The sequence below is a fragment of the Protopterus annectens genome, chromosome 1.part1 (genome assembly GCF_019279795.1).
Source record: "Protopterus annectens isolate FY-2018-M chromosome 1.part1, PAN1.0, whole genome shotgun sequence".
In the NCBI taxonomy this organism is placed as follows: Eukaryota; Metazoa; Chordata; order Ceratodontiformes; family Protopteridae; genus Protopterus; species Protopterus annectens.
In genome coordinates, this window is record NC_056726.1 from 1,745,365,063 (window position 1) to 1,745,385,508 (window position 20,446).

At 44.0% G+C, this 20,446-nt stretch overlaps 1 protein-coding gene across 1 annotated transcript in view; it reads right to left on the reverse strand.

The window, feature by feature from the left end:
- WDTC1 (WD and tetratricopeptide repeats 1) overlaps positions 1-20,446 on the reverse strand; it is a 2,674,659-nt gene that overhangs the window by 1,580,045 nt on the left and 1,074,168 nt on the right. The window contains 1 exon segment of the mRNA XM_044084279.1: positions 10,923-11,017. Within this exon segment, the coding sequence (XP_043940214.1) occupies positions 10,923-11,017 (95 nt within the window).

The following is a 20,446-nucleotide window of genomic DNA, read 5'->3' on the forward strand; positions in this document are numbered from 1 at the left end:
ACAAGGGGAGATTGTAGTGCTTGGAAAAAGTATGCACAGAACTCCAAGTGGCAGCTTCCAAGATATCCTTGGTAGGGACTCCTCTGAGGAAGGCTGTAGAAGTGGCAGCTGCTCTAGTAGAATGACTTATAATGGTGCCTGGAAACTGTTTCCCATGATGAGTGTAACAAAATCTAATTCCATAAGCAATCCATTTGGAAATAGTTTGTTTAGAAATAGGTTTTCCAAGAGAACTGGAGGCAAAAGAAACAAACAATTGATTACACTTTCTGAAATCTTTAGTCTTGTCCAGGTAAAATCGTAACTGTCTGTGCACATCCAATGAATGCAAAATCCTTTCCCCTTTATTTTGAGGATTTGGAAAGAAAGTAGGAAGGTGAATTGTCTGATTTAAAGCCACTTTCGAAATCACCTTAGGCATGAAAGTAGGATTGGTCCACAAGGATACTCTGTCCTGATGGAAAATAAGGTATGGTTCCACAGCCATGAGAGCTTGCAACCCTGAGACCCTTCTGGCAGAGGTCAATGCTAACAAAAGAACAGTCTTCCAGGATAGAAACTTAATATCTGAAGATGCAGCAGGCTCAAAAGGAGGCAAAGTAAGCTTTTCTAAAACATAATTAAGATCCCAGGCAGGGACAGGAGGGGTCCTAGGAGGCCGCAAATTTTTAGCCCCTCTCAAGAACTGTTTGACCAAAGGATGAGAAAAAACAGGAGGATCAGAACTGAAATGCGCAGAGATAGCAGAAGCATGAATCTTAATGGAAGAAAAGGAAAGTCCTTTAGATAAAAGTTCCGAAAGGTAAAGCAAAATAGAAGAGAGATCAGGAACCTGAGGATCCGAGCCTCGGTCCTGCATCCAAATACAAAACCTCTTCCATTTAGAGGCATAGGACTTCCTAGTGCTAGGCCGTCTAGCTTCCAAAAGAACATCCAAAACTTGTTTGGGAAGACTAGAGGAAATCAAATTCCTTTGAAGAGCCAAGCTGCCAGGCAAAGGGTCTTGAGATTGGAATGTAGTAACTGACCCTGATGCTGGGACAAAAGCGAAGGGTTCAGTGGGAGAATCCAAGGAGGCCCCGAGAACAGGAGCTTTAAAGTTGGATACCAAAACTGTCGAGGCCAATTTGGAGCAATCAAGATGAGGAACTTGGGCTTGTCCTGCTTTATCTTCAGTAATACCCAAGGTAGTAGAGGAAGAGGAGGGAAGGCATATGCTGAAAGACTTCTCCAGCTGAAGGACAGGGCATCCACTCTCCAAGCTGTTTTGTGGAAGGACCTGGTGCAAAAGCGAGGCAGCTGATGATTGAGATGGGATGCAAACAGATCTATCTGGGGACATCCCCAAACTGCAGTAATCCTGTTGAATAAGTTGGTGTCTAGCATCCATTCGTGAGGATCTGAAATGTTTCTGCTCAGGCTGTCTGCTAAGAGATTCTGTTTCCCTGGAATGAATTGAGCCTGGAGATGCAGATTCAAATTTAGAGCTGTGTCCCATAAAACCATAGCTAGTCTGCAGAGGGGGTATGAATGAGAACCCCCCTGCTTGTTGATGTACCACATGACCGTGGTGTTGTCTGTGCGAATTAGCAGAGGCCCTGGTTGTAAAAGGTTCTTGAAGGCTAGAAGGGCATTTTGAACTGCCAACATTTCCTTCAGATTGATGTGCCAGTGAAGATGGTCCTTTGTCCAGGTTCCCTGCTGGCAATTGTCTAGAAAGTGTGCTCCCCAAGCATAATCTGAGGCGTCTGTGGGTTAGGATTTGAGTAGGTTGAGGAAGACGAAAAGGTTTTCCTTCGTTTAAAGTGCATGCCCTGGACCACCAGAGGAACTCCTTCTGAAGGCAGGGGATCAGAGGAATCAGAATATCCAGATCGTGGTAATGCTGTGACCATACACTTTTCAGGTACCATTGAAGCTTTCTCATGTGAAGCCTTGCGTTTGGAATCAACAGAATGCAGGAAGCCATGTAGCCCAGAGCCTGCAGGAATTTCCTTGCAGTGAGCTGAGATAGAGTTGCCAAGGTGTTGAAAGTAGAAGCCAGCTGAGTTTGTTTTTCTGGAGTGAGGAAGGCCCTTTGTAAGGTTGTATTTAAGAGGGCTCCCAAGAATACCATTTGTTGAGAAGGGACCAAATGTGACTTTTTTATGTTCACTGAGAATCCCAGTAGGAGGAGAAGACGTTGAACCAAGTCCAGATGTTGAAGCAGAAGATCTTTTCTGTCTGCCTGAATAAGGCAGTCGTCCAAATAGGGGTAAATCTGGATCCCCTGTAGTCTGCAGTAAGCCACTACTGGTGCCAGGCACTTGGTGAAGACTCTGGGCGCAGTAGATAAACCAAAGGGCAGAACAGAGAATTGAAAGTGCCTCGAGCCTGCCTTGAACCTGAGGAATTTCCTGCGTTCCTGCCTGATGGGAATATGTAAATAGGCTTCCTTTAAGTCCAATGTCACCATCCAGGCATCCTGAGAGAGCATTGGAATTAGCTGCTGCAGAGTAAGCATCTTGAATTTTGGAATTTCCAAAAAGGTGTTTAACACAGAAAGTTCCAGAATAGGTCTCCATGAGTTTTGTTTTCTGGGAACCAGGAACAGTCTTGAATAAAACCCTTTTCCCATTTCCGAGAGTGGAACAGGCTCTATGGCTCTCATGGCCAGAAGAGCATCCACTTGAGTTAAGGCCTCTGACCATTGATGTTTTGGCAGATCTGGCCAACCGTGAGCCCTTGGCAAAGTGTGAAAGTGGAATTTGTAACCTTTTAAAATCACGTCCAATACCCATCTGTCCTGGGTAATATGAGTCTAATTTCTGTAAAAAAGAGACAGTTTTCCTCCGAGAGGGGCATCCAGGTGAAGGGGTCCTGAAGCCCAACCGAGAGAGTCATTGAGTTTGCTTTCTTTGAGATTGGGATCTGTCTTCTCCCTTCTAGGTGAAGAAGCAGTCCATTGTCTAGATCTGTAAGAGGCCTGACCTTGACCACGACCTCTGGAGCGCCTATATCTTCCCCTTTGAGGCCTGTCAGACGTGGGAAAGGACCAATTTTAGAGGGCCAATTCCTGGAAAATCTAGGAGGCTGAACTTGCAAGAAATCTTTACAGTCTGCATAGACTTTGCCTTTTCTTCCATCTTTTTAATAACTTCCTCAGCCTTGGATCCAAAAAGAACATCATGTTGAACAGGGGCATCTAATAACTTAGCCTTAACCTGTTCAGGTAAACTTTGTTCACGAAGCCAGGCATGTCTCCTAATAACAGTACCAGAGGCAGCAGCCCTGCAAGAAGCATCCAAAGCATCAAAACCACAATGTAAGCTATGCTTGTTCACCTGTTCAGTAGCATGCAAAACATCCTGAAGTTCCTTATCCTCTGCACAAGCAGGAAGGGAAGCAAGCTTTTGCTTTAAAACAGACAAAAGAAATTGCTGATATTTAAACATATGAAACTGGCAATTTAAAGCCCTTACAGACAGGGTAGCAGAAGTATATATCTTTTTTCCCCACCTGTCTAAAGCCCGAGAATCCTTCTCAGAGGGAATAGGATTTTTAGAAGTAACAACCTTAGCAGCCTTAGAGCCCTGAGAAATAGTTTCAGGATCCGCAGAAGGGTTTTTAAATAAAAATAAATGAGAGTCAGGAACCCTATAAAATCTATCAGGCTTAGAAGGAGCAGGAGGCATGGAATCAGGATTCAAATTAGCCTCAGAAAAAGCATCATCTACAATGTCCAAAACAGGAGGGATAGCTAAAGGCCTATGCTGAGGAAGAAGAAGAAATTCTCTAAGCCTCTTCTTGGAAGCAGAATACTCCTGTCCTTCCCAATGAAAATGTTCCCTCATCTCATGCAAGGTTTCCCCAAAAGAAAAATCCTCAGGCGGAGAGGCCGAGGGTAAAGAGTCCTCAGCATCCGAATCCTCATAAGGGGGAAAGGAGTAGTCCTGATCTGAGGAAGAAACAGAAGATATAGAAGCCTGGTCAGAGGAATCCAGAGTAACATCCTGTCAAGGTCTTTTTTCAGGAGGGGGGTGAGAACCCCTAATCATTGTAAGCAAATCTTCAGCCATCCTCAATAATTGCTTTTGTGTCCTGGGAGTGGATTCAGAAGCAGCTTGAGCTGGAACTTTAGACTTAACAGGAGTCTTTGTCTTTGCCTTTGAAATAGTGATGTGAGTAGGCCTGAAAACCCCCTCAGAAGCCGGTACCTGCACAGCGGTTCCGGACCCATCTGAAGGAGCCACGTCCAAAGGTCCTGCAGCAATTAAAATAGTGGGCCTTGATGGCTCCCCACGGGAGTCCGTATCGGCCATCGGTTCAGAAGTGGCGGACGACAGGGGCTGCAAAAGCGCCTCACTGACGACAGCCGAACCGGACGCTGGCTCCAGCTGCAATGAGTCCTATTTGGACCTCGAAGGCCTGTCTTTGCGCTTCTTTTGAACTCCGGTAGTGTCCGACGACATTCTATAATTGAAGCGTCTGCCAAAATAATTTAAAGCCCAATCGTACCTGCGCTTGATAGTACGAGAGTTGAACCTGGCACAGAACCGACAACAAGAAACGTCGTGGTCAGGGCCTAAGCAAGGTAGACAGTAAGAGTGGAAATCTTTATGAGGTATTTGTTTCCCACACGCTATACAATTATTAACTTTTTCTGACATCGGAGGAACAAGAAAAGATCCCAACGGGTACTTAGCTTTGAGAAGAGAAGTAAGAACTTCGGACCGACAACAACCAAATACGCTGTTCGAAAATCGCCAACCAACGACTTCCGAGCTGCTTTCCACTGCACGGCAAGAAAGACAGGAGAAGATGGCGTCGGCTGAGGGCTATGTACCAAAGCGTACTGACGTCAGGGTACTAGCTTATACAGCCGACGCTGGACCCAGACTTTGGGATTCTGGCCGACCTCGGGCTGCCTGCCGGCAGGAGCACCCTACAGTTATGACTGCAACAGTGAAACACGAAGAACATCCTATAAACCTGAGTACCATTTAAACATTTCACTTATCAGTGTGTTCTACAGGACACATCAGAATGAATTCACTAATGTCAAAATTCAGACAACATATTCAAATTCAGGAAGCTGTTATGCACTCTAATAATTCAGACAAACATGAATTTTGTTTGGTTGAAATAAAATTACAAAATTGTCAAATCTCTGTGCATGTCCGTTTTAACACAACTACTCAAATCTCTACATTCTTAGCCCAAGGATGTAGAAATGTCTTTTTAGACTATGCCAAAATGCCGGAGTCTCCTACTGGATGAGATGTAGTTCTAGAACTTTTGAGGTATTTGAGAAATACTATTGATTTGTTTCTGGGCTAATTTCTGAGCAGTATGCCAATTAAGTGGCATTTTCAGACTATTAAAAATTCTTAATCTTCAACATTTAAACTTTAAAAGAGGGCAGCCAGAAAATAGAAATTGTTGCAAAAATGCAGATTAACTTAAAAGAAAATAACACTACCACGGACACAGCTTGTGGGACGGGGGTTGGGGAATAGAGTGAAATCAAACTGCTGCAAAGCTGCCACATTAGACTACATTTCATAAACATTCCAATAGATCTGATTATTACAATTACTCTGAAATTATGAAGACCATTTTTTGAGAAAAAAATGCATGTGTCCCACTTTCAAGACACAAGTGGTATTTAAACGTTCTGTGGTAGAAAGGGTATAAAGACCTGACTGCAACCCAGACGACAGTTTGAACTTTGGCTCAGGCACTGCAAGACTTGGGCATGTAAGGATGAGGGACCAGCACTTGCCAGCTCAGTCGTGCTAATGGAGGGAAGCTGGTGGTCCCAATTCAAGTCAATTTGCTCCTTTGCAAGTGGAGGCTTACATGTTTCCAGTGAATGCAGAACCAGGAAACCTATGCCTAGCAATATTCAAAGTGAGAAGGCACACTTTGGGGTGGGAGGAATGCACACGTATGGGGAAGCCATAGGATGCTCCTGAAGTGAGGTGTACATGTCAGCCACTGGAGTGGGATTAGGGCCAAAACAAAAACTCACTGCCAGGATGCCGCTGATGGCACACACACTGCAATACTTTCATTTACAAATACCCAGGAAGGGACAATAAATGGGCAGGAATAATGGGGGGAGGATTAATGGTCAGCATGTAGAGTCGGGGGGGGGGGGCAAGCAGTGCTGCTCAATAGTCTACAAGCATAGTGTTTGTGTCATGGGCAAAATCTATGACCGCAATTATTTTGCAGACATCTTGACATTAGCCAGTACCTCTGTAAGGTAGATTCCAAATAGCAGCAATCTAAGCATGGACTTCTGAGGCATCCTTCTAGCCTGTTAGGTTGTTGGTCATTTAATAGTGGTGGTATCCTCAATCCTTACTTCATGGATCTGGTCTGTGAGCCAACTTGCAATCCAGCAGGTATTTATGGACTTATGCCCACTTTGGTGAGTTTGACAATGATACCCAAGTAGGGAATTACATCAAATGCCTTAGCTAGGTCCACATAGGCTGCATGTACAATTTTCCCCTCAACCATTGCCTCGGTGACCTTCTCAAACTAGTCCACCAGGTTTAGCAGGCATGATCTTCCCATGACAAATCTGAACTGACAGGCATTCTTCAGACACTGGATCCATATGTCTTTGCTGATCATTTCCACAATAATTCATTCCATGGATTTGTATATTAAACTAGTCAGACTAATGGGTCTGTAGTTTCCGGGGTCGGTTGATAGTCCACCTGTGTGAAGTGGGATAAATGAAGTCTTCTATTATCATGGTCAAAAAGTGTTTGAGGGTATAGTTGAAAAGTGACTCAATTGGTCTTGACAGGTCACATTTCCAGCTATTTAGCAAACATCCTGAGATACTGTCAGGGCCCTCTGAGGCCATGTCCTTAGTAAGCACCACCAAGACCAGCTCCCTCAATAGCTGGGGGGGGTTATGCTTTTATGTATTTCATGGAAGGAGACAGAGGGTATAGTGGAGAATTAAGTCTGAGATGAATTTTTCGGCCAGTAAATTTGCTATGTTGTTCTGTTCAGTGAAGGTAGTAATACTGACTACTATTTCTGCACACTGATGTGTGCTGCCTTTATGATTTTGGACACAGCTGTAGCAGGCCAGATCAGTGTGGACATGACCTGGGGGGGGGGGGTAGAACAAGGTCCAGCATGTCTGAACCTCTGGTGGATATGCAGACTATCTAGTTAAGGTTATTTGAGTTAATCAAGTCCAGGAATCATGCCTGCAAGTACGAGGCAGAGTATGTGTCCAAGTCTACAGAGCAGGAGTAAAAATTCACCCATGAATAAGGCAATTTGGTTTAATGGAGAGTGTTCTCCAGTCGGTCTAGGTATGAGCTACAGGATTCTAGGGACAGAGGATGACCTATAGCCTGCTAAGATATGGTATGTGACTATCTATGGTAATTTGCACTTGGATAAATTCTAGGCCATCATCCTGTTTAAGCAATGCAGAGTTATGTTTGTTGCAAATGTAGCTCGAGACGCCATCTTTTGTCCCTGTCTGTGCAGCTGATGATCTAAATGTGTGGAAGGCAAAGAAGCTTTGCACTGGAGTATTTTCTATGGATTTAAACAATGTTTTATTATTGGTACAGATGTCTATATTCTCCAGAGTGAGAACAGCCTGTAAGGTGTGAAGTTTCATGTTTGGGTCTTAGCACTGAGCAGTAACACTTCTAGGCTTTTTTTTGTTTTTATTTGCTACATAGGTAGGTTTGTCAACTTGGCAATGCCTGAAAAAAATCTCTAGAGAGATGCAAAAGGTTTGAGAAAATATTCTGAAGCCTACAGGAAACAGGTGCAGACTAGAATTACATGTAAAAGGTTTTTGTATTTTGAACCCAGCCTGGACAATCTTGTTTCATAGTTGTGGCAGGACTGTGGTGATCTGCCCGATTTCACTAGATACAGTCATTTAACAACCATGTCCTCCCATGTTGGCAAATACTGTATCATACTGGAAAGACACCAGACGCTAAGCCAATTATTCAAGTCAAGCATCTTTTATTCATACTGTGGCAGCATCCTTGGTGAAGGTTGGATGTTGTTCAATGCAAGGTGCATACCTGCCTGAGACACAGTGAGAGAGCGAGAAAAACAACATCTCTCTTCATATATTCCAGGAAACTATGTCAGGACATCAACCCCAGAAGGACTATGATACAGGCATACTAGTACCTGTGATGTAGTGACTTAAGTATGTGAAAAACTTGGTGGATCCCGGCTCCAGATAAGCAACAGTTATCTCGTTTTTCAGACTGGTAAGTGGGGCACCTGTGCACCCTACAATGGAGTCCCCTATAACAAGAGTTAAGTAATGTGGTGCCTTACCTTATGGGCTTTTCTCTTGAGGCTCCATTGGGTACATGAGTATGTGTGGTGTTTGGTGTTGCTTTTGGCAAGTCTTTTAGAGATTGCTGATGACAGGCATTACAGTTAATAGGCTTACGTCTTTGAGGTTTGGGAAGATTGCATTTTAGTGCCTCAGCATAGGTTGTTGTTTGTGGTGCAGACTATGTCTGGTGGTAGTGTGCGTGTTCTTGACAACCTTGTTTGCACGAGATTTTTGCCTCCAGTAAAATCACGTAAGTGCAGCTCTTGCATACAGTGTTTTTAAGGATTAAATAATTGTGAGCACGAGACAAATGATACAGTGTCTCAATGTCCACATCCACCAACAAGGCTAAGAAGACATTTTCAAATTGAATATCCATGTTGTCTGGACCTGTACCTGGGTGGGCTACTATAGGTTTGTGGACCAGGTTATACAGTGGACTACTATAGGTTTGTGGACCAGGTTATACGGAAGTCTCCCTTGAATAGTGTCTGAGTTTTGGTAATACACTAGGTTAGCTTGTGCTAAGATTTGACAGCAGTGCTGTTTAATGTGCAAACTAGCTGCACTAAGCTTGTCTCCACACAATGACTGTTTTAGTGAGAGTAAGTTACAGTTCAGTTCTAAAGAAAGTTTTATAGATAAAATTACCTTCTGGGCATTTGTATCTGTACAGGGCACTGCTAAACTCTTGATGTAACACCACCAAGAAAAACTGCTACAGCAAAACGTAAATTATCCTCACAAGTAAGGACCTTTAGAATGACAAGGGCAAAAATAAACAAAATAAAAAGCAGTAGCACTCTTTAGTTAACTGGAGTACAAAACAAAATAAAACTATCTGCCAAAGATGGAACAGAGTTAACTCAAGACTACTTTTTAGTGTGGCTAGGGTGCCATGCAGATGAGTGATCTGGGAAAATGAGCAGGACACAAAAACAGTTTTCTGAGTGGGCACTTAGTATTATAGTCATATGGAAAACAATAGGTGAGAGTACTTAAAAAAAAAAAGTTTACACAATAGACAATAGCAATGAGAGAGGATAGGAATGGACCAAGTCAAATTACCATAAGGAGCAGAAGCCAGAGACTGTCTTAAAACCTCAATGAGGAAAAGGTTGACCCCCCCCCCCCCAAATTATGTGGTTTGAATTTTATAAACCTTTAGCTCAATGCCTCAAAGAAAAGGGCAAAAACAGAAGCAAGGTAAACAGAAAGGCACTGTAATGCAACTTTAAGCAGGTATATACATATATAAAAAATACTGAAGTACTAATCCTGGAGCAGAATTCACAGCACTGCCACTACTGCAATCCCATCATAAACTAAGGCACCAGACCACGCAGAAATTTACAAGTAACAGTGTTGTTAAATGACTGAATCTAGTGAAATCGGGCAGATCACCACAGTCCTGCCACAACTATGAAACAAGCTACAAGATTGTCCAGGCTGGGTTCAAAATACAAAAACCTTTTACATGTAATTCTAGTTATGGAAATAGCAGTATAAATGTATAAACAATGCTAAAATCGTGCAGTAATACACAATCTTCACATAACTATAAGACCAAGGTCCAAAAACAAGCTAAAAAAATGCAAATAGAGAAGACAAAAAGTAAACACAGGTCCCACAATTGTAACTCTAAATAATTAAGCAGATTTTAAATAAAAAGCTTTTTTTCTTCCCTTTGGATGAAATGTTTGCATCTCATAACTCCCTGAGTCTTGAACAAAAGACCCTGGGTAGACATAGTTCTATGCCAAGTACAGCAGGCTTGCTTGAGCAGGATCTAATCAATTAAATCAAATATTAGAGAATCAAGTCCAGTGGTTAGAATTTCAAAAACGTTTAGCTTAATGCCTCTGGTGAGGTGTGTGTGTGTGTGGGGGGGCACTGACAAAAGCAACTGCCAAAGGAATGTTCCCATATAAAATTTTAGCAGAGCTCAATAGCTGAACTTGTAGAGAGTATTTTAGTTGCTAAACTGTGTAAGCCCACTGGACACAAATGTCCCTACTCAGGGAAAACCTGGAAGCATTGTCTGGTTAAGTTACTTGCTCAGAATGAGAACATCTCACAGCCTTAATACTCTGCACTAAACTACTCGACATCTTAGACCAAGCCCAGACTATACTGCATTATCACCAGAAAAATGCTGCCACAAAACAGTAAAACTTATCTGACTTGTATTTAACTCAAGTGATAAAAGATTACAACAGTTCTGGAAATCTGTTTTAGTTATAATAGCAAACATAAAATTAATTTTTATCAGCTCAGTTGGAAATGGCTTCTCTGCACTGATGAAATGCCTAAAACTCCTATCAGCTTACATCACTACTAAAAATCTCAAAGAAATATTAATTAGGGTGACAGACTTCCTCTATACACAGTGTTTTTTTAAAGCTGTATAGCTCTTGAACATTTTTTTCAGCTCAAGGGGAGTAAGCCAAACTCCTTCCCAGCAAGCCTTTTTTATCCAAGACATTATAAAAAAAGAAATATTTTTCCGAATTGAAGGCTAAGTCATCAGCCTACAATAATGACTCATTATTTGCACATCTGTGAACAAATCTTGAGAGAACCCTACCTGCTACATAATACTGAACTGCTCCATCTGGAACGGGTGTCTGTCGGTCACAGAATGTGTGGATCCCAGCAGATGTATTGGACTTCAATGTTTTCCTACAGACCATTGGAAAGAAAAAAAAAAAAATAACACCCCAATTTCCAGCACAATATAAAATATGCAGTCAGTACCTACTACTGAACAACCACTGTGAACAATTGGTGTGCGTGTAATGAAATACAACTCCAAGCTTACAAAATGCTTTGGCAGAGTTTTAAAACTGTTAGAAATAAAAATAATGGCTAATAGTTATGCATAGCAGCTGCAATCCACTTTCCACATTTTATTAAATTTACAGAGTCTAAAACAGCTCCCAATCAGAATTGCAAAACCAACAAACAGTGCAAACTCAACTACAGAAGGCAATGTATTAGACACTTTACCAGCAGACAATCTTTCTGATCCCAACACAGTTATACTCTCTAATGAAGATCAAGATATCATTTTTTTAAAAGCCTTCTCTCAAGTTACTGGGGGACAGATATTAATAAAAAGCAAAACCGTTTTTCATTTACATACATTATACAATTTTTTTTCTTTACAGCTGTCTTTCAAACATGACAAATGGCTAAATGTTTGCCTTTCCTTAAACCTTACTCCTGCAGAGCATTGTTTACATGTATTGTTCCCACAAATTCCATTTCTATGTAACTTAATGCTTCCCTTTTCTGAAGCCACCTCTAGGTCATTTACCTGTTTTTTTAATATTCAAATCATCAAATACAGTTGATTTAGATTTTGACTTCCCCTTTCTAGTAATTGCTTTTTTAGTGAAATAGTTAGATTTACGTTATGTTTACTGGGATAGTCAAACTGGGTGGGTAACCCATTTTCATCAGAAGCCTTGGGAGAAATGCCCCACAAGTTACAAAGGTTCATAACATGAATAAATAGACATAAGAAAATACAAATATAAGTTGAGGCAGCCAAAATGCCCCCCCCCCCCCCCCACACACACACAAAAAAAAATAATACATACTACAAGGAATACAAATAAGTTGATTTATCTAAAAATCTCTACTGGTTACAGTCAATATATCATAGAATAAAATCATGTGCCAAAGCTCACAAGAATCATTTCCTTAGTTATAGCAGTTTGCTGTCCCAATACTTCTGAGTACTTTGTAGGGAATTTTTTACTCTTTCAACTCGTATTAGGTTCATAGGTTCATACTAGGCTATCTGCCCAAGGGCATTTACAAGCCTAGCCCATAGTTATGTGGCTTTCGCCACCCCTTTAGTTTGAATAAAACTATGCCTGTTATTTTGCTGTGCCTCTGTCAAGCAGTGACACTGAAGTAATCCCTGGGGTATATCTGCGATCTCCCATCCATTGGTCAAGATTCCTCTTGAACAAGGCCAGCGAGGTGCTCTGCCTCACATGTACCGGGATTTTGTTCCACAGCATAGGGAGTCTCTGGGTGATGAATCTGTCCCTCCAGCACGTTCTATTAATAACCGTGTCAAGGTTTAAGTCTTCCACCCTTGTGGTTCTGAGGGATCTAGATTTTTTGAGGTGAAGCATATTCATCAAATCTGGGTTTGACATGGCCTTGTATATATTCCGAAGACATGTTCCCAGTTACTTCTTTCTTCCACATGACATCTTTCACATCACATCTCCAACATTTGCTCTCTGCTCAAGGAAATATCCAGGTCTGCTTGGGGCAAAAAATACCTATGCAAACACTTCTCAGCAAATAAACTAACCTTTCTGGACTTTGTTGCACACATGAGAGACACAGACATGTCCTCCAATTGTTCCCTTGCAAATTGTTTTTCCAGTCTCTCTTTCCAGTCCTCCGACTGATCCTTAAAGTTATCATGCAATGTTTTACATGCCCTACTATTTATATTTTATTAACAGCAAGTTATGTTCTAAATTTGACTAAACTATCACTTGTGTTTCACTTAGGACTCCCTTACGCTTTGCCTATATACTGACATCAAATCCTGGTAGGGAAGGCAGTCTCTAACCTGCAGTCAAAACTTCTTGGCCTAAAATTCCAACTTATTACATTTCCCTCTCTAGTTATTAGCGCCCAATACCATGTCTCCTTTACCAGTTTTCTCCAGTAAATTCCATCCCCCTTTTGCTTAATATAGTTAAATAGGCAAGTTCTAGGCTAGCTGGCCTTGAAGACCATTTTAAGCCAATTTCAATTTTTTTTTCTTGAATTAACCTATGCCATTTGTTAGGAGAATGGCCTTACCCATCCCATGGGTAATGATTACAAATTACCCTAATGAGAATAACTGGGATCATACCTTGGATAATTTGGAGTGACACACGCATGGAATAAAGTACGTAAGAGCTGCCTCTGCCCATTTGTAGTACGAAGATAGTCCTGGGGTAAATTTTCAATTTCCCATCCATAGATCCAAACTGCACTTGAATATGGACAGGGATGAGCTTTGTTTTACGTGGAAGAGGAGTTCCACAGCAGCAGCATCTCCAAGCGTTAATACAACAGTTTGGAAATTACATAACTAATCCACACTAATCCAGCAAAATTAGAGTTGGATACCCAAAGTGATGTAAGCACCTCCTGCCCAACCACTAACATTAAAGGCATAAATACGACTTTGTATGTTAAGTCTTCAGCATTCAGAAGGAAACATTAAATGCACATATTTTTAAATGTTGGAAAACTTTTAGTTATGTACTTACCGTAACTTTAGATGTTTGGGATCCATCTCGCCTACATTCAGTACTGATGGGCTCGGAGCCGATCCCTCGGCTCCGACTCGGCACGCTATGCTATAGAGCAAGGCCTCTTATTGGCTGAGCTATTTCTTATCCCAGGATGCACCACCACTAATCCCCCAGATCTTGTATGTCCGCATTCATGCACACGTACGCAACTTGTTTATATAACATTGCCAGATGTTTCAAGATGAAACAACAGGATTCAGACCTTCTGATATCCTCTGATCTCCAAGGAAGGGGGAAGGAGGGTGGGTTATTGGGAATGTAAGCGAGATGGATCCCAAACATCTAAAGTTATGGTAAGTACATAACTAAAAGATGTTATGTGATCCTATCTCGCCTACATTCAGTACTGATGGGACAGCATCCCTAGCACCTAAATCCTGGGTGGCTCATTGGAAAACACTCCTGAGCACTGTGGAACCAAATGAAGCTCGTCCTCTAGATGCCGCATCCAATTTGTAGTGGGAAATGAAAGTGTGCGGGGAGGACCATGTAGCCGCAGCACAAATGTCACTAATGGCAAGCTTAGAATGGAATGCTATTGAAGTAGCCATAGCTCTTGTAGAATGAGCTTTGACAGAGGTGGTAAGCTCTTTATTAGAAGAAGAATAAGCTTGAGTAATACAGTCCCTGATACATTTGGCAATAGTGACCTTTGTGACGGCTTTGCCCAATTTATTGTCCGAAAAGGATACAAACAACTGATCTGTTTTCCTTGTTTGTTTGGTTGGTCCTATCTAAATAAAAACGCAATTGCCTGTGGACATCTAATGTGTGGAATATGAACTCTGCTTTGTTAGAATACTTCGGAAAGAAGACTGGAAGTTCTAATGACTGTTGTAGGCAGAAACTGGAACAAACTTTAGGGACAAAGGATGGATTTGGCCTGAGAGATACTCAATCTTTGTGAAAAACCAAGTACGGAGGTTTTACAGATAAAGCTTGAAGCTCTGAAACCCTTCTGGCAGAAGTAATAGCCACCAGAAAGGCAGTTTTCCACGATAGAAATTTTAGATCACATGTTGCTGCCGGTTCGAAGGGGTAGGAAGTTAAGGCGCGTAACACCAAATCGAGATCCCATGGAGGAGCAGGATGAGAAATCGGAGGTCTCAAAAGCGCAGCACCTTTCAAGAAGGTCTTACACAATCTGTTGCTCATTAAAGGTGGGTTTATAGATTCGTGAAAATTGGAAATAGCTGCCAATTGAACCTTGATGGTAGAGACTGAAGAGCCTTGATTGAAAAGGGAAGTTAGAAATTTCAGTACTTCTGATACGGGAATAGTGATGGGATCCAGACCCCGGAGTTGAGCCCAAATAGCAAATCTTTTCCATTTGCTAGAATACAATTTCTTTGCAGCAGACTTGTGGGCCGAGGATAAAATGTGTACAACTTCCGGATCCAAGGTATGATTCCTGACTATAGTCGGAAGAGGAGGAGCCAAGCCGTCAATTTTAAGGTGTGTAGGGACTGGTGGAATAGTCCCGACTGATGAACCAATAGGTCTGGGATCTGATCCAGGAACCATGGACCTTCCAGTGCATATTTCCGAAGATAGGGGAACCATACTTGACGAGGCCAGTAAGGAGCAACTAAGATCATTTTGCTCCCCAAGACAGGCGCCTTTTGGATCACCCTGGGAAGGAGAGGAACTGGAGGAAAAGCATAAAGCAAGCCGGTGGGCCACGGACGGGCTAGTGCATCCATAGGGCTCTTCCCCGGAGCCGGGGTGAGGGAGAAGAACTTTCTGCACTTCACATTCAGCGGAGTCGCGAAGAGGTCGCAACACGGAACTCCCCATTTGCTGAAAATCTGGTTTGCAACTGCAATGTTCAGAGACCACTCGTGTGGAGAGAGGATAGTTCTGCTCAGTCTGTCGGCTATCACATTGGACTTGCCCGGGATATGAGTCGCCACTAGAAAGCGTTTGGTCGACACTGCCCATTCCCAAACTCTCATGGCCTCTCTGCAAAGGGGATAGGATCTGGTCCCTCCCTGTTTGTTCAGGTACCAGACCACTGACATGTTGTTGGAGTGAACGGCAATTACGCCCTGAGGGAGGTAATCGTGAAGGGCTTGAAGGGGCAGAAGCACCGCCCTCATTTCTAGGATGTTGATATGAAGTAGGGTCTCTTCCGACTGCCATATGCCTTGGACTTACCTGCCCAGGGAATGCCCCCCCACCCCATCTGGGAGGCGTCCGTGGTCAAAGTGGCCACAGGAGGAGGTGGAACAAAGGGTCGTCCCTGATCCAGATTGGAGGGCACCAGCCACCAGCGAAGGTCCCATTTGCAGGTTTCCGTGATCCATATGAGGTGACAGAGGGAGTTCCTGAAAGGACCACTGAGTTGAAAGAAGCCACTGGAGAATTCTCATGTGCAACCTTGCTAGGGGAACTAGAAGAACCGTGGCGGACATGGATCCCAATAGCTGCAGGACCATTCTGCCTGGGGCTTTGGATCTGGGAAGTAAGGCTCGAACTTGAGCTTGTATGGTTTGTATCCTGTCTGTAGGTAGATAGACCTGCATTCGGTTTGAGTCTATCTCTACTCCGATGAATCTTATGCGTTGAGATGGCAGCAACACAGACTTTGGCCAATTGAAGGTGATCCCAAGGGAATTGCCCAGTGATATCGTGGCTTGTAGGCTCCGCAATAGTAGATGCTTGGAGGTGGCAGTAAGGAGCCAGTCGTCCAGATATGGAAACACCTGGAATCCTAGACTTCTCAGGTGAGCAGTCACGACCGCCAAACATTTGGTGAACACCCTGGGGGCTGTGGTGAGACCAAAGGGCAGCGTGCGGAACTGAAAATGACTGCCTCCTAGGCTGAAGAGCAGGTGTCTCCTGGACACTTGATGTACCATGATATGGTAATAACCGTCCTTGAGATCTATAGAGCACATCCAAACACCTTTCTCCAGCAGTGGGAGAATGGATAGTAGGGTGACCATTCGGAACTTGGACTTCTTGACTGAACGGTTTAGAATGCTGAGATCCAAAATGGGCCTCAAGTCCCCGGTCTTTTTTGGCACCAAAAAGAATCTTGAGTAAGTCCCTAATCCGATCTGGTCTGCGGGGACCGGTTGGATGACTCCTTTTTGCAGCAGCTTTGAAACTTCTGAGGCTGCAGTTTCCCGTTGACTGGGTGGCGGGTCCGGGATTTTTTTGGACTGAGGTGGAGAGTGAGAAAAAGGGATGGCGTAACCTCCGGCGATAATTCGAAGCACCCAATTGTCCTGAGTGATACCTTCCCAGGCTTTTAGGTGCCTCGAAAAACGACTCCCGACTGGCTCCAGAGCTGCACAGTCGGGCAATCCCTCAGGGACTATGAAAGGCTGAACAGCCACGAAAGGACTCGCGGTCTCCAGTGTTGCGAGGGCCTCTGCCGCCTCTGGGACGGCATCTTCCAGAAGAATTTCCCCCTCCCCTGCCTGTAGAAGGGGGATCGTCCTGCTGTGAGGGGTAAGACTTCTGAGATCTACGGAACCACATTTTCCCTCCTCTTTTAGCCTTGGGGTAAGGCCGAAAGGGAGTGGAAAATCGTGCCCCTACGGCAGTCAAACTCTTACCTTCTTGCTCGCAGCGGGTCAGTGTGTCCTTTACCTTGGGTCCAAACAAAGAGGACCCATCAAAGGGGGCGTCGGCAAAAGAAGACTTAAAGGCCTCCGCAAAATGACACAGGCGGAGCCAGGCTTGTCTCCGTAGAGCAATGCCTGTACCCGCCGCTCTACTAGCCCCTTCTGCCGCATAAGAAATGAGCCTCATGGACGTGTTTGATATGGACGACAGTGTAGCCAGCTGAGAGCCAACCGTCTGGGCCAGCTGCTCAGGCAGGTTACCCAAGAGGGTATCTGAAAGTTCTTTAATCAGATCCCTCTGAAATCTGGTAAAGTGCGCGAGATAGTTCAGGGACCTTAATGTAAAGGCCGCTGAACTTAGGGTGCGCTTACCGTACCGATCCATGCTCCTAGACTCCTTATTAGGAGGATGGACGGACGTTGAAGCCTCTGCTACATCTTGCTGGGTAGCAGATGCCACCACCAAAGCATCTACAGCCACACCTTTCGTCAGAAACTCTTTTTCCGGGGGTGCTGACAGGAACTTATTAGGACGAGCAGGCACCGGTTCCACAGAATCTGGGTGTTCCCACACCCTTCGACAGATCAAATCCAGGAGCTCGTTGAAGGGCAAAGACACCCAGGAGGCGGAGGGCTGAGCCCCGAAGGCCTTAAGGAACACCGACTCATCAGCAGAAGGGGGTTTGGATTGCCAGCCGCCTCGTTGTTTAAGGGCTTCCAGGATGTCTGCAAAGGAGACATCATCTGAGGACGACTTTGGGGACCCCTCTGCATCATAGAGATCAGTGTCTGATGTAAGAGACTCATCAGGGGAGTCAACGTGCTTCCTCTTACACAATCTTTTCCTGGGGGGTTCCTCCGAAGAAGCTTCAGAGGGACCCCCAGGAGGGGGGAACCCCCAGTGGGGGTAACCTCAGGCCCAAGGGCTCCGCTGTCTAAGGACAGGGCGACTGCCAAAGACCCAGTCTCAGTATGCAGGGAAGGAGCTGGGGAGACTGTGGAGGTAGCCAAAGAAGATTTGGCTAACGCACTCCTCATGGCCCTGAAGGCGGGACCACCAGAATCCTGGGAAGGTCCCACCTCCGTGGCCACAACGGTAGATGGCACACCCGCAGCCGACGCACCAAGAGGAAGGCTTGGGACCGAAAACATTAGTCCCGAAGCGTCCCCCCCGGGGCCGACAGAAGAAGTCCGCGTACCGAACTCTGACTCAAGAGCCGGAGTTGGAGTAAGGGTCGGGCCCGACCTGAAAACCTCCATCGGCTCCACCAGCACCGGCTCCAATGGTGCCGAGGCTGTTGGAGGAGGAACCATAATAGCAGGGTGGACCATCGGCTCCGAAGCTGAATGGGCTGGAGCCGAAACTAACTTTTGAAACACCGGAGACTGGAAAAGTCTTAGGAGCACCCTGTCGATGTCCGAATCAGACATCTTGGAGGATCTAGATGACACCGATCGGGTCCGAACCGACTTCTCCATCGGCTCCATAGGACTAGGGGACCGGCTCCGAATGGATTCGACCACTAACGGTTCCGAGGGAGATCTCAAAATAATTTCCCTCGGTGCCGAGGAGAACTTCGGCGCCGAAGGGGAAGAGTCTGAGCCGGCAACCCTCATCGGCTCCAAAATCAGTGGAGCCGATGAAGGTGACCCGCCTCTCGATACCCCAGTCCTCGGCTCCGAAACCAGAGGGGTCGAGACTGGAGGCATAGAGGCAGACCGTTCCGCCCTCGGCTCCGAAGTCCGTGGAGCCGATGGAGAAGCCTGCCTAGGTTTTTTGGCAGTCTGTTCCGACAGACTGGTCAGAGTCGACGCTTTTTTTTTCTTGGTAGGAGAGGAAGAGGAAGATAAGGCCTCCTTGAAGGAGGGCTTAATCAAACCTTTTAATATTAATTTATTCTTCCTCTCCTGGAGGACTCTAGAAGAAAAGGCGTGACGCACACTACAGGACTCCTGTAGGTGCTTGGCACCTAAACCATAAACGCACGAGGAGTGGTCGTCCGTTATGGACATTTTGTAACCACACCTCGCACACTTTTTAAACCCAGAGGGTCTATGTTCCTTAGACATGATGACTAACACGAAGAAACAAGATTTTACCACAAAGAAAGTGAAAACTAAGTTTTTTTTTTTTTTTTTGTTTTTGTTTTTTTTGAGACAAATCCAATGTCAGAAAACAATACACAATTTAGTACTACAATCACTGAAAATGAGGGTCAAGACCCTCTAACTTAAGCAGGTACTTGACCTCCTGAAAACACAAAAAACGCTAGATAGGAATAGGGGAAGGCCCCTCTAACTTAAACGGGAAACCTTCCCTTAACAAAAAACCACAATTTTCTCAACAAATTTCTTCCAAACACACTCGTACAACAACAATAGCTGTTAAAACAGCTTTTGGGTTCAAAATAGCAAAATTCCTGACAGAAAAACTCTGAATAAAACAGTACTTAGCCCAGCCAAGTTTGAGATCACGTCCTAGCTTGTAAGCGGAAAACGAGATCTGGGGGATTAGTGGTGGTGCATCCTGGGATAAGAAATAGCTCAGCCAATAAGAAGCCTCGCTCTATAGCATAGCGTGCCGAGTCGGAGCCGAGGGATCGGCTCCGAGCCCATCAGTGCTGAATGTAGGCGAGATAGGATCACATAACATCAATGTTTACACACAAAGATACATGCAAACACTTTGTGAAATGAAAAGTTTTGCGCATTTAAACTATTAAGGATCTGCATACAAAATCAAACGTTCTCCTTATTTCTTGAATCTCCTCCTATGCTTAATCTTCCCTTTCAATTTTGAATTAAAACCTTCCAATTGTTTTATGTACATGAGCCTTATGCATATTTCTAAAATAAACCTTCAAATCAGGCAATCCTAAACCACCCTGTTCTATTGTAAAGATCAACTATAATACTTAAATTCCTGCCCTCTTTCTCTCCGATATTTACTTATTACATTCGTTTACTGGGAAATTCCGACTGGACAGGTCCTTTTTCAGCGGAGGCCCGGGCAGAAAAGACCCATAGAATAACATGGTAGATGGTAAACAATAACAATTAAGGTATGAATACAGTAGAGGTGATCATGACATGGAGAAATACAGGAGTAAATTGGGTACAATTGAGTAGTAAGCTTTAATTAACTTTGAAAAATAAGTAAAACGCAATGCTACAAATTTTCTAAACAGTAACTA